This window comes from Lepisosteus platostomus, chromosome 19 (genome assembly GCF_059453375.1).
Source record: "Lepisosteus platostomus isolate fLepPlt1 chromosome 19, fLepPlt1.hap1, whole genome shotgun sequence".
NCBI lineage: Eukaryota > Metazoa > Chordata > Actinopteri > Semionotiformes > Lepisosteidae > Lepisosteus > Lepisosteus platostomus.
Window position 1 is genome coordinate 14,073,739 of NC_142629.1, and position 14,818 is coordinate 14,088,556.

A 14,818-nucleotide genomic window follows, 5' to 3' on the forward strand; every position below is an offset into this window, starting at 1 on the left:
TTGGGTGCCAGTGCTGGGGCCCTGGGTTCAAGTCCTGGGGTGCTGTCTGTGTGGAGTTTGTATCTTCTTTCCATGCTGGTATGGGTTTCCTCTGACTACTGTTGTCCTCCCACAGTCCAAAGACAAGCTGGTAGGTAAACTGGCTTTAGGAAACAGTGGCCTTGGTGTGGGTGTGAGTGTGTGTGTATCTGTGTGTGCCCTGGGCTGATGTCCCCATCCAGGAAGTTTCCTGTCTTGAGCCCATGGCTTGCCAGCATAGGCTCTGGCTGTCTTGCAACCCTGTAGTGGATAAAGCAGTTCGAAAATGGACGGGGGGGGGTGTGTTACTGTACTTTCAAATTCTGCCTAGGTAGAAACTAAACTTATAACCCGCTTTGTGAAAGCAGAAGACAACCACTTTGAGTTTTTTTATTCTTTTTTTAAAAAAAAAACCCCGATTGCACGCAAGCATGAACAGATCAAAACATCTCTGCACCTTAGCATGCAGGGAGAGGACAAAACACTTTCATTTGCACTTGTGGAATATTTCCCCTGACTGGAATAGATTGCAACTCTTTGGGTAGATGTTTCTGAAAGTCGTTTAAACAAATCCCCTCTCTCAAGTGAGCTATGATCTTCCAATATCCACGATTGACCTTGAAGCATTTCTTCACTCTGTTTCTGTGGCGGTGGGTTTATAATACTGATGAACAGGTTAATAGTCATGATCGTAGGATACCCGAAACACCCATGCTTTTAGATACGTTCAGTCAACTTTGAGATCTGCAAGACTCCAAGGGATGCAAGTAACATGCACTCCATCAAAAGCGTTAAGTGTTTCATGATATTGCGTCCTGGGCATGAGTATGTGTGTATGTGTGAGCTGGGGATTCCCCTCCCCAAAAACATGCTCCCAGCCCCTCCCCTTCTCCTGAACTGGGCTGAGTCCAGCATCTCTCCGCGGTTCCCTTCCAGCACAAATAATCCCCCGTCTGCAGACACAGCCCTGATTGGAATCTTGACGCCACAGTTGTGGGCTTCAGAAAGTGGGGTGTCGTGTCTGCGCGCTGTACCAGAGCCACAGATCTGTCTGTAAACAAAATACCAGAATATTTCGACGGGCCGCCCCCAAGCTGGGGAGGGAGTGTGCCACACAGAGCAGCTGTCAGTTTCTGCATTTTTCGGCGGTTTTGCCCTCGTTCTCCAGGATTTGTTTGTTTTTTTGTGGATTTATTTTCCTTAGCGTAGCAGTAAGGCCAAACACCCTCCCCCCCCCCCCATCCTTTTCATTTCATTTTCTACCTCGAGCTCAAGTTCAGCCAAAAGAAAAAGAAATAAAAAACAGGCTTGTTAAATGTTCCCCTCTCCACACACAGAAAAACAGTTACCTATTTGACTGTCTGTTTCGGAAGAAGATATAGCAAGAAATACAGCAAGGAGCAATGAAGTCAATACCTTTGATACCTTACAGAGAAATGAGATCTGTAGTAGTCTTTGTAACTTTTTTAAAACCTAGACCTTATTACAAAAAAGGCGACCCACATACTGTACCGGTACCTGACACAGATGGAAATTATTAGCTCAGTAATAGTCTCTGATAAATCACGATGGACCAGACTTTCTGCACTCATAGACAATTAAGGAGAAACAAATGCGCTTCTGATACAGTATGTTCATTGTGCTTTCACATTGTAAAGAAATGACATCTTCTCTGTGTGTATATCACTGTGGAATATCACTGAATTTAAACCTGAGTTAAGTGGATTTGTCCTTTGGGAATTTAGATTAAATAAGGATAATTCATCAGCTTTGTTCATTTTTATTGGAAGGTATTGTATGACCTCCTGCCATGAAAAATATAAGCCTAAACTATCATGAATAAAATCTGCGCTATTCCTCATGTTTTTGAGAATTATTCTGGAGCCCTGTTGCACATGAGAGAAAACTGCATTGAATTCCACGAGATTAAAAGGTACTGGAAACACATCCTATGTGTTAATCTCTGTGACTTGTCAAAGTCAATGAAGTTCCTTTGTTACAGGCTGGAGGTGATTAATTAATGGTGCTAATTGTGAGCTCGCCTATGCTGCACTGCATAATAGCTGGTAAATTGAGCTGTTTCCGGAAGCCAGTCTTAGATTATTATCTCTTTTAGTGAGAGGGAAAACAGAAAACGTTTTTGTAGAAGCATTGCATAACACACAGAACATAATCAATCTCCTGTTTTCTCCCACTGCCCAGATACATACAGGCAGGTTAATTGGCTTTTGGGAAATTGGCCCTGGTATGAGTGTGTGTGTGTTTGTGTCTGCTTGCTATGGTCTGGCATCCCATCCAGAGTGTACCCTCTCTTGCACCCATTGCTTGCTGGGATAGGCTCTGGCTCTCCCTTGACCCTGAATTGGATAAAGCAACCCCCCCGAAAATTGTTTATATTACCTGCGTTTTGGTATTTGTGACTGAGCGTTCCTTTGCTGTTTTGAACACACTGCAGCCATTGCACCGTGAGTTAACTGATAACTAACGTGCTTTGAGAACATTCCAGGTCTTCCGGCTACAGGAATATGATATTTCTGGCAGAACAAATCCAAAAATAAGGAAGCAACAAATTATCTTAAAACATCTGTACACTCCTGTACATAATCAGCCATGGTTCTTGATAATCATATAACGTGAACATAAACAGCTGTAGAAAAGAGCCCGGAGTAATTACAGCACACTTTAAGTTCAGTGTCTGCTCAGTTTTATTTAATTTGATACAGGGTGTGTTCTAAAACGTATACCAAGCTAACAGTTTGAAATCCATTGGAAACTGCATGCAAAAGACATACCTTCTCCTTGTTTTTCAGATCGTAATAAAATCGTTTCGCGATTGAATCTCGTGGCTGTGGAATTGAGAAGCTTTTAATTTTAGTAGTTAAATATTTTCGGGATGGGCTGGAGGATGGACTCCAATAATTTTATGTTTTCGTTTTTGTTGGCAGGCACGAGCAACAGCAATCATTGAGGTTAAATCAAAACCTCACCAGTCTTCTGTCTGAAGCCCACAGTTTCTTTCCTGTTGCGCTGCCAGCAGATTTCTCTGAGATTAGAGTGTGTAGTACAGAACGGTTGAGGTCTATAGTCTGTTGCATTTGCATCCACTGTTCCAAACTGGTCTAGAACTGTTGAGCTTCCTTTCTCCTCTTGTGGGTTTGAGAGCTGAGCCTTGTACAGCCTTGAGCTATAAAAGACATGGGCAACAGAAATCAGAACAGTCTGTTTTCATTCTGATCACGTGTCCATGCTAATGACCTACAGAGCCCAGTTCCATTGTCTTCTGAGCACCGTCAGGAATCCAGTGACTTCAGAACAGTTTCACTGACTTCAAACATTCTGGTTGTAACTCCAAAAGTGCTTACCTCATGTATATGAATTAGACATGAATTATACCCCTCTATGAATTGGCTTCATTACTCTGTTCTCCTCCCCACTGATAGCTGATGTGTGTTGAGCGTACTGGCTCACTATGGCTGCCATTGCATCATCCAGGTGGGGCTGCACACTGGTGGTGGTGGAGGTGAGTCCCCATTACCTGTAGAGCACTTTGAGTGGAGTGTCCAGAAAAGCTCTATATAAGTGTAAGCAATTATTATTATTATTATTATTATTATTATTATTATTATTATTATTATTATTATTATTATTATTATATTGGCTGAAGCCAAGAGAACACCTTGCTTACAAAAGAGCAAACAGTAAGACAAGACCACCTTTGCCACAGGTGCAACAGACAAAGCAGTGTCCTGCAACACAGAACGCTGCTTTGATAAAGCAAATGAATTCAGAGGGACAGTAGCACTGAGCCTTCATGCCAGTGTGATCTAGTGCCACTCGTGTTGAGCAGCCCAGCTGTTATTCCTTTTCTGCTACCGGAGGACAGTCAGTAACTGTACTAAAGATCTTGAGGGCCCGCAGTATTGAACAGCCAAGGAGAAGGGAATGTTGTTTGAAATGGAAGATGTAGAAAACGTTTTTCAATGTATAAGATTGAATCCGCTGTATCTGCACTCCTGGTCACGTTAAAAGCTGTTGTGTGTGTGTGTACGCATGGGCATGCAGCTCATGCATGAATAGGGATCTATGGCTAAAATGTAGGGCTAAACCTGTTTCCACCAACAAGGGAGAGGCCTGTAGAATACGTTGCAGAGCTTCATCAATGTTGTGCACGGTTTCCAGTGGCACTGTAGCGACACCCCGGATTTAGGGCTGGGAGAAGAGATTAGAATGATTAGATTAGCCGGCTCATCTTCTAGTCAGAGAGTCGGGCACAGTCGATGGCGAGAGAGGAATCCAAGGGGTAGGGCAGTTTTTTCTAACTTTCCCACGCAGAAAAAAAAAAAAGGATTGCTGAATTTGTGAAGGGTCGAGCAACAGGCTTACATCATCTCTCCTGCCATCATTTCTGATGTCATCTGGAACAGCTGCAGAGCAGGAGCTGGCTGGGGATGGAGCCCAGTAACCAGATAGCGCGCCTGGCACGGTGCCTGCCTTTGCCGAAACCAAGAGCTTGCATCTCCCCGTCCCTCCCTGTAGATTTTCACGTGCCCCTTTCTCAGGCTGGTTGACCTTAGCTGGAGCGCTTGTTTCACGACTTTCAGGGCTCAGCTGTTATTGCCCACTTGTGCACCCAGGAGAGCACACCCTGGTGCTTGATCTTGAAGGCCAGCGTCTGAAGGGCTGCATTGCATCAGATTTTCTAGGTTTTGTAACAAAATATTAGCAGCTTAAGGCTTGGTTGACTTTAATCTAAATACACAAGCAGTTTCTCTAATCAGACAATTAAGAGCTCAGTAGGGAAATAAAATTCTAAAGCCCTCAAGCACTGGTGATCATCTCCAATGATCTAGTTTCTGATCTTTTTTAAAGGTTACTTTTGTCTTTAGGATCAAATTTCCATTAGGTACCTCTTCTTCAAAGCCTTTCATTTGTAAGTCCATTTTACTTTTCTTTCCTGTTTTTACTCCTTGCTTCTGGGCCCGTAGGGGTTGTGGGAGATGGGTTCAATGGAAAGCCTTGTAATGGCTAAGACATTTGAATGGCGAGCAAAATAAACCAGAATTGCTGAGAGGGGATTAGGGAGGATTGTGATGTAAACCTGCAGGCAGTGAAGCAGATGGCTTCAGTCCTGATGACCAGGCTTCTGATATTATGTGTTATGATGCTCCTGTACCTGCAGTCAGCCATTTCCATCATCCTGGCTAAAACCTATCTTTCTCACATTTCAGATGCCACAGTCCTTCATCAATCCACTTATGCTTAACTCTGGAGAAAGTGAGAGATGATAGCAGCATCACTAAAGACAACAACGTTCGATTCCCTTATAATTCATATTCATTCATAGGAGGTGAAGAATTGGAGCAGGCGAGACCAACCTTGTTACTTTCGATTCCATTGCAAGTCTTTGCACCACCTAATCTTCAGTTCAGCATCTGAGATAATTAAGCAATTAAGGATCAATCTGGTCATTAATTTACTACAGGAGGCAATGTCTTGTAATGGCATAGAGAGTCAGTGCCATTCCATGGCCGATTCTTGAAGGAAAGTGTGCTCAGCAATGACTGTTGTTCTTCCTCTTCTTCATTTTCCTTCTTTTCTAGCTCTGTGGAAGAAGACTCCTGGGTTCTGGGGAAAAACAAAATAGGAACAAAGCTGGCAGACATGCCCGGCGACGCTAATCAGATTTAACACTTTACAACAGAACCACTGCCAGACGTAATCTCCCATCAATTAGACTGCCATCTGAGACTCATTTGACACTTTTTCAGATGATTCATGTTGGAAAATATGCTTTTTGTTGTTTAAATCAAACGGTGTTCTGGAGTCAGTTATGGGGTAGTTATTGTTAGGAAATCAGTGGTGGTGGGGGGGGCTCAATTAGATAAAATGAGCAGGGCAACGGAAATAAAAAAGAGCAAAATTAAACCAGAGACCCCACGGATGTGTCTTTCAAATGAGGAGGGGGAGGCTGACTGCTATCAGGGGGGAAAAAATCCAAAAGCACTTTGTTTGCTTTATTAATGAGAGTGGTTGCAGTTACAACCCGACGACTGCTGGCTGGCGCGGATCAGTTACTCTCATGTCTTTGTAAACGTCTGTTTTCTTTTCCCGCTGCCCAAGGTTGTCCTTCGGTGGCGATTTGGCTACAGCCCAGTCGGCACTGTGAGCGCTTCCGCTGACAGCTCAGTGAGGAGAATTGCAGTCCTGACCTGGACCACCCCTGTCACTAGGTCTTGGGAAAAGGCCAAGCCACACTGCCAGATCGTGTGGTGGTTCTGTGATGTGGCATAATGCCCGCAAGGGGTTAAGCTACCCTAAGCCGGATTTGAGAACAGCTTGCCAGAGCCGAAGAGCTCAAAAGAAGGCCTGTACATAACCGCATGTTACTGCTAGCCCAGCAGTGGCCAGCCCTGTTCCTGGAGAGCCACAGAGACCACAGGTATTGTGGGGTCTCCATAAATCATCAGCTGCTGAATTACCTGCAGCTGAAGGGTTATTTTGAACAATGAAATCCATTATTTGGAAACAAATAAGTTATCAGGGGCTTGGGGTAGAAAGAAACCCAGACTTTGTGGCGCTAGAGATGTGTTTTGGCCATTTTTTGTTTTTAATTTTTGACGACGGGGACTCAACCCTACAACGCTAGAGTACGTACCGCATTCGAAATGGAATGGCACAATCTCCTTTTTTTTACATTTGAGTGACCAAGGGGTCTTTCTTTTAGTTTGGAAAATTCACAACATTCCGTTTGCTAAATGCCCACCCAATTCGAATTGCTAAATGTTCTAAAACTCAGATCCCCGGAAACAATTATTGTACATGGGAGAGAAGGAAGCATGTGGACATGATCCTCCTTGTTGCAGAGCCAGTTCCTTCATCATCTGACAAGGTGTGAGCTTCATGGCACCTACCAGGAAAGTTTTATACTTACTGGGGGAGTAACATTGCACTCAGTAATGTTACCTGCTGGCTAGGGTATCAGAAAGTTGCAGTAATGCAGCTTTTTCCTGGAAAGCCCTGACTGACCAATTCCAACCCTACCTCTAGAGCTCTGTTTTATTTATTCCAGCCCTGCTTGCAAAGGAAGGCTAACTTATTTTAACCCTACCACTGCAGACTCAATGATAATATATTCCAGGCCTACATCTACACCTAAAGTTTACATATTTTAGCTCTTCCTCTAAAAACCTAGTTGATTTATTCCAGCCCTACATCTAGAGCTCTGCCTGGTTTACTCTAGCCCTACCTCTAGAGCCCTGCCTGGTTTACTCTAGCCCTACCTCTAGAGCCCTGGCTGGTTTACTTCAGTCCTGCCTCTAGAGCTAGGGCTAGAATAAATCAGACATGGAATATATTATGGAAGATTATTTTATTCTGACTGGGCACTCTGACTCTGTCTCTTTCTGCTAGTCCAAGTGTGTTTTTAGTTCTGTGCTGCTGACGTGTTCTGCACCTAGCCAAATAAAATGGAACCGTAAACTTGATCAAGGAATTTAAGAGACAGTTGGCCCATGACCCAGGGATTGGGGTTTCACATTGCAGAAATGTGTAACTTGTAAGTGTTCAAGCCATGGGTGTGGAGCAAAGGGCTTTATTGATGCATCCAATGGGATATTTGTAACCACGTGATCAGTGATATTTATGGGTATACCTTCCAGAGCAAACTGGAAAAGAGGCATCATACTTAAGTGAGGTAGAATCTCGTGCCTCTCTTTGGCTGAATAATTGTATAGGTACTATGGCTCATTTTGATTTGTCAACATTTTTAACTGAGATTAATTCTGTGAATAACTAAAAACATTATATTGATTATTATGTGGGCGATATACAGTATTCGAACAATCTGAAATATAAACAGAATGTAGATCTTGAACTTTTCTGGACTTTACTTTAAAGCTTTGACGAATGAAAAAGGATGCCCCTTTTTTTATAACAATGGCACTGATACACAAAAACTCTACCAGATCTTAGGCCATGGACATGTAGAATGCTTTTTGTAGCATATTTTCTTACCACATCTAGAGGCATGGCTGAATGTGTTTCATAATCAGCTCGAATTTTTGCAGCTGAAAAAATGCTTTCAAAATCCACCACATCATTTCAAACGCAACCAGGCTACAATTACTGAGCAATCAAAACCCAATCCTCAAGATCACTTAACCAAGGAATTACGGAGCCTGTACTCCCACCCGGAGCTTCCTCATTCGACCCCTTCTCCTGATCGGAGCTGGGAGTGATGTGGCAGTGATAGTAATCCTCAGAATACCCCAGCCGCTGAGGCTAAACACAACTCTCCATGGAAACTAAAACATTTTTTGGCTCGGTGTGGGAAGAGGCCTGCGTGAGTCATACGCCCTTCTTTTTAATTCTTCTTTATTAAAATGGAAACAAAGTCATTTGTTTAATTAGGTGTGAATAACGTGATACAATGTGTCAGCCTGTTCCCAACTCTGTATTTCATGGAGCGTAGAGTCTTGTGCTTTTTTTTTCGTGGCTAGAAAGTGTTTTAGCATCATTATTGTTGTTGTTTCCACAAGTAGCATACTTTTCTTATTCCTATTTCTGCTGTTGGTGTTGTTATTAACATTCTTAGTCATTCAGCTCGCCTTAATCAAAATGCTAGTTCCCTTGTGCATTGCAAAGAAGATGCCACAGCCACTTCAGTAAAGGGTTTCCATATATAATTTAGTTACCCGCATGAGTTCAAGAAATTGTAGTTCGAAAAAAAATATCTACCAAAGGTATGTCTAAAAGGAAACAGACATCTTTAAACTGGAATGTATTTCAAGCTGGAAGCACTATCTTTCAGTCTTGAGACAAAAATCATTTCCTCACCACCATCTGTCAGGGAAAACTTCCCTTGACTTCCTTTTCCCAGAGAAGAGGGCTGTTTTGGAATCAAAAGGTGATTTGCTCATTCTCTTCCCCCTTTCAATCTGGAAATGGGCAGCTGGGCTCAGCTCTACGACTTTTATTGGAAGCTTACATGGGGCCGGATTTTGGTGTTCCTAGGCCCTATGCACTTTCATTCCGAAATGTGCAAAACGAGGGGTAAACGCCAATTGAATGACGTCGATTGACATGATGCGCTTTAAACTCTTCTCATGCTAAACCACGTGACTGATGGAGCAAGTCGAGCGACCATCACTTCGATACTTCTAGTTTCTTCGACAGCCGCTAGACAGTGTATGATCATTGATTTAAATTAAAAATTTTGTACTATGCCTACAGTGCCTAATGGGAAATCCGGCATTGAGCTTTCAAGATTGCTGGAACTGAAGTAAGTTTTATACAGCTCTCACCGGTATCTCATGTCTTCCTGAAGTGACTGCTGTGCAACTAGCTGAGTTATAGTCACTCCCCAGCAGTGATGGGCCATTTGTGTGTTAACATTTAGGGAAATAACCCAGGCCTGAACCAGCTAAATACGGATTATAGTGCCCAACTTGTTGTCTGAGAGCGAGTTTATTGGTTGAGACACAGAAACACAGAACTCATTTTTGGGGTTGAAACCAATTCTGAATATTTTTCAATTTTACATATATATTTCGTTTATTGGCTAGTTTTGTTTTGGGTTTTTTTTCCCAATTGTTCAGCATCTAGGATACCAGCTCTAATAGTGTTGTGTGAAATGTTTCCATGAAGGCCGTTTCTGCAGATTTAAGTGGAATGAAAAGCTCGGATTGGTTTTGGTTGTACTATTCCTATTCCAAAGTTATTCCTAAGACATTTCCAGCATGTTGTCTGAAAAAGGTTGATTCAAATAACTTTGTTTTCTATGACATGTTTTTAACTAATAAGATTAAAGTTGTGAAATGAATAATAATGTAAGATGTGGTTATGGAAATAAACACTGTCTGGTCTCAGGTCAAGGTCATATCTGTATCCTGGCTTTGAAGCACACAATTGGCTTTTTATAGGCTCCTAAATTCGTATATTTTTACTTCTTCTGTAAACACAGAATGCCAATGGGAAAATAGCCATCAGTTTGTCTTTGGCATCTCATCTGCTTCCACATGACATTTTAAAAATACTTCCCCGGAATTTCTGATGAATTCTAGCATAATATTTAGGGAATATCAAGTTACAGTAATATCCTCAACACCACACACACCCCCTTCCCCAGTCTGTGATTAATGACTTTTAAATTAATTTAATTTGCTGGTTGTGGATATAACAGAGATGGTCTTAGAATTGTAAATTGTTGCCATTAAAACCAAATATAACTGAGTGGAAGACACTAATGGGCTGAAATTAACAGAACGTTAGTTCTGTCGGTGTCTGAGCGTAAGCACTTGGAACATTTGTTCAGCGTTCTGCTAATTGTGCCTTAGAGAATCCACAGTGGATTTGAAGCCATTATCTGAAAGTGTTACTTCTGAAAATGTAGAACAGAAAGGACACAGAGTGTTACGTTTTTTAACCAATCACAAATCTTTCAAACTGCAGACCAGAGCAGAAAAATATCTTAGTCCCTCTATTGGTAATAAGGACAGTCAGAATTTATAAAGATCTCCCACTTAAAAATTTATTGAGGCAACCGTCTCTCTCCACATTCTTTAAAGCTCTTCCTGGATGGACTTTTAAAAGCACTCGTTGGATTTCTCCAACTTTGATAAGTTTGTCAAGACAATCAAAGTATAGCCTATGTGGATCCTGTGCAGAAGTTCACCTGCCTAAAAATAAAGTCACAGAAGTGTCCGATCACCCAAACAATAATCAATACTCTCTAGGTGCACTTACTGTTTAGTCCATTGCTCTTCAGTGCATTATTGCTTTGTCCATTCAACCCTGCACTCCTGTCTCTCTGTCACGTCTTAAATTGCCCTCCTGGGATGAATAAAGCATTTTGAATTGAATTCATATCTTATTGTGTGTGGAAGAGGTGGTGAGGTGGGGTGGGCTATTTTTTCTCACTTATTCTTTTACTGTCTTTAGAGCTGCCTTTATCATTGATCATTCGTTTTGGGAAGAAATGATTTTGGAAAGGCACAGAAATGTAAAGGAGCCACTCAGAGGTGTTTAAGTGGGTGGAATGCCAACCTGCTTTTCCTCAATATTGACGCTGGCGTAATGGCGTCTCGTCTGTGCTTCCCCTCACAGGCCGGAGTCTGGGATCTCCAAGTTCACCCAGCGGCTCTCCCTGAAGGACCGGCAAACCAAGCCGGAGAAGACAGGGGGAGAGAGGCCACCACCCTACCGGAGACGGTCACTCAGTCTGGACTGGTAAGGAGAAGCCTCCTCTCGCTACTCTTGCTCAATCTTATCTTACAATGGGGATGTATATAAAGCAAACCAAAGATGGAGTAAACTTCCTCATACTCTTTTAGAATGGGTTAAAACGATGCCAAAATGCCAAGGTCAAAACAGTACAGCGCATCTCTTAAAGACCTTGTGTGTCATGCGCGCTGTGATGTAGACTTCAGCTGACTCTTTGCAATAGTGTGCTACAGTTGCCTCCCAACATCCAACTTCATAATATATTAGAAAATCCCACCATGTCAACCTGAGTAGAAGTTTACTTTTGGGAGCTAAGGGTTTTTAAGTCCAAGCTTGGGATACACAAGGGGAGAATCTCACAGCTATTTGTATGTACAGTATGGTTGTTCATCATGAAAGGAAAATAAAACCCAGGGTAAACAAGTAATAAAGAAGATTTATTTTAAGATTCTTCTGTTTCAGTATTTATCATAAGCTTCCAATGTGTTTTAAGTGAAGCAAATCATATTTCACGCCCATGCACAGGCAAAAGGGACAGAGAAAATCAGAATGAAACCAATTGTTGCTGAATGAGTGCAGAAGGAAGACTAATAAGGATTAAAAGCTCACTGTGAGGTTTCATCAAGACTCTATGGGATCCTAAAAAAGAGCTGGTCTGATAGCAACCATCTCTCTGCTTTTGGTACCCAGCCAATCTACAGAGTTTCTAGTTGTGAATGAGCTTCCTGATTCCCTGGGTTCCCTCCAAAATCTTAATGTTTGCTCTCTCTTTGTCATTCTCCTAGTTTATTTTATTGGTCAGTTTTGACAAGCATTAATTCTCTCATTAAACTCTTTTATTAACGCAGTCCCAGAGGCTGCTGTGGGGGGTGTGGGGTTGTGGTGTTCCTGAGAGGGCCTGTCTGCCTTCAGATGATCAACGTCAACATAGTTCTGCCACGGCAGCTCACCTACGCTTGTAAGAGTCCAGGTTCGGCTGAAACAGGGACTTTGAAAATGCCTTTCACCAGTAGCTGTCTTTCTTCCTCACATCTGAATCTTTCCCGCTAATCAGCCTCTGTGCTTACTCTTTGGGACTCGGAGTGCGCCAATTCAGGATTTCCTCAGAGAAAAAGCGGTGCGCCGTTAGCACAAAAACCCTCCCAGAAATGAGAAATAGAAATCCTGTAATTCTGCCCAGGAGTCTGATTGTAGGAACTACACAGAACGGGACAGTGAGCACAGCATGGAAACTTACTAAACCTGATCATGTAACAGTAGCGTGAGCCTGTGGAGGATTGTAGCCCTTATATTGAGATCTACAGAATAAAGGCTCTGCCTTAGGGTACCACTCACAATTCCTTGCTTTACATTTTTTGAATGTCCAAAACCAACCCCAAACTAGCCCAAAACCAAGCTGCAGGCTGTTATAAAACCAACTTATTTTGTATGCCTCGTTTTATGTCAGTTTCCATGTCCACTAATATGGCTGCCCTGCCTGGTCAGTACTAGGCTTTCTGTAATAAACTGTAACCTTTTAAATCCCTCAAGGGGCATTCAGAGTCTTTAGCATTACAATTTGAGATGTCTTGTTTTATGGTGTGGGCTATAATTGTAAGAAGGTTGAAAATCTTTGTCCCCATTGCGCTGAGAAGAATTTCACAGTGGACCAAAGAGGCACGTTACTCTATATGGATCTCTGCATTCCTGTGGGTTTGGCGGAATGATTCCCTGGCAATTCCATGCCAAAGGTGACTGCACACACGTTTGGAATTTGTGATTGGCAGGTGGGTTGAAGTTTTGATCTAATCCGGGCCTTTAGTTGTAAGCCTTTATATTGTACGAACAATATAAAATCCTTTTTTGATTGCAATGATGTGTAAGGCATGTTCTAAATCACATATAGATAATTAACAACGACAGCAGGCTCCCAACACGACACATAACGTTCTTTAAACCAAGAGATCAATTCTCTTGTTTGTGTAAATGAGTTCAAAAGAAGAAATGTGATTCAGTTAGATAAAATTGGATGATGATGATGGTGCGCTTGTACTAGATTAACCTGTTTAACTCTTAATCAAAACAGGAAGTGTGTCTCTGATCAGACAAGATGTTTTATTCATTTAGGGAAGAAAATAATCTTAAATGAATACACTTTTGTGTAAAAAAACATTTTATTACCATTTTGAATACAGCTAAACACAACAAAGAAAATACAAAACACTTCCAAAATTGGAAGTTCACAGGAAGTAAGAAAAGGGTAATTAATCAAATTCCAATTACAAGGAAAAGTATCTGACCCCATCGTTGCGGTTTTCACACTAGTAGAACTGAGTGGAGACATCCTTCTTTCCATGAGAATAACTTCTGCAAATGGAGGCCACCAGGTGCAATTTAGGGTGCACAGCTTCCACCCATTCCCATTAAATTTCTGGCTAGAGTTAGGCTCCCAAATAATAGACATTGTGCCCGAAGATTGATGGTCACCTGGGAATCACCATTGTGCCCCCAGCATTTCCACCAGTGACTGTCTGATCCTAAATCATGTGTAGAGGGGTAAAGAGTACTTCTGGAGTGCATTTGTGCTAAGCTTTTAGAGAAAGCGAAGGTGTTGTCCCAATCAAGAAATGTCATCTGGTTTGTCTAGTTCTCTGTCCTGTATAAGGATAAGTGGGGCAGGGACATATTCATATTCAGGGACAAATTCTTTGATCCATAGTTTTATAACACATCATCTGTTCCCCCAAATTGTGCATGGGTAAGGAGAGTAGTCCTACAGAAGACACAAAAACAGTGGCACAGCTGCAATTAGTGTTGATGATTGAACACAAACTTGGCAGTCAACTAGCCCAGTAGTGGTCTCACTATTGGCAAGGCCTCATGGGGTGACTTGTATTGCTTCTGCTATGCTCTCCCTCTGGAAACCATGGCAACTCGCGGCAGACTCCAGGCAGACATACAATGTGGTCAGATTGGCTCCTCATCAGGTCGATGTTTCCCACGACACCGTGCGACTCCCAAAAACTCAGGAACGCACCCAGGTTGAAGACGCGTAAAAGGGGCAAAGTGAACGTTTGCGAAACGGAAGGTTGGGCTTTCTAATGCGCCGCTGGCAGCAGAATTCATCTGCTTGCTGAGCCTCCCCCTTCAATGAGGAAATTGTGCAGGAACCAGGCTCTTTGGTTTAACTTGTAGCTCAGGTCAGCTTGTTGTGATTGGAGCCAGCTCAGGTTTGCAACAAAACAGTGACTCGTCAGACGCTTTGGTGCCACAAGCTGTAAGAGAAACTGCTAAAGGAAAAATGGGTGAATTTGCACTTTGGCTTTAAAACATAATAAAGGATACGAAGGAGAGAAGGCACTAGGGACCATCTTGCACATGCAACAAACAACACCTGTAGAGATATTGAAGTTCTGTCTGTGTTTCATAGCTGTGTGTTTAAAACAAGTACCAAGATTCTGCTTGGTAATTGAAAGATCATATGGCTGGTAATAAAAGGACAATAACAGTGGTTAATTACATGTCAGCATCCACACTTTATTAAATCCTTCTATCTTCTTTAGGGGGGAGAAGTTAGGTACTGGGTTGCGATTTTGAATGG

At 42.3% G+C, this 14,818-nt stretch overlaps 1 protein-coding gene across 4 annotated transcripts in view; it reads left to right on the plus strand.

The window, feature by feature from the left end:
* The window catches only part of ankfn1b (ankyrin repeat and fibronectin type III domain containing 1b), a 247,305-nt gene that overhangs the window by 171,654 nt on the left and 60,833 nt on the right, over nt 1-14,818 (plus strand). For all 4 annotated transcript variants that reach the window (XM_088613116.1, XM_088613114.1, XM_088613115.1 and 1 more), the window contains one exon: nt 11,122-11,244. In XM_088613116.1, the coding sequence (XP_088469242.1) occupies nt 11,122-11,244 (123 nt within the window). The remainder of the gene's footprint in view (nt 1-11,121; nt 11,245-14,818) is intronic.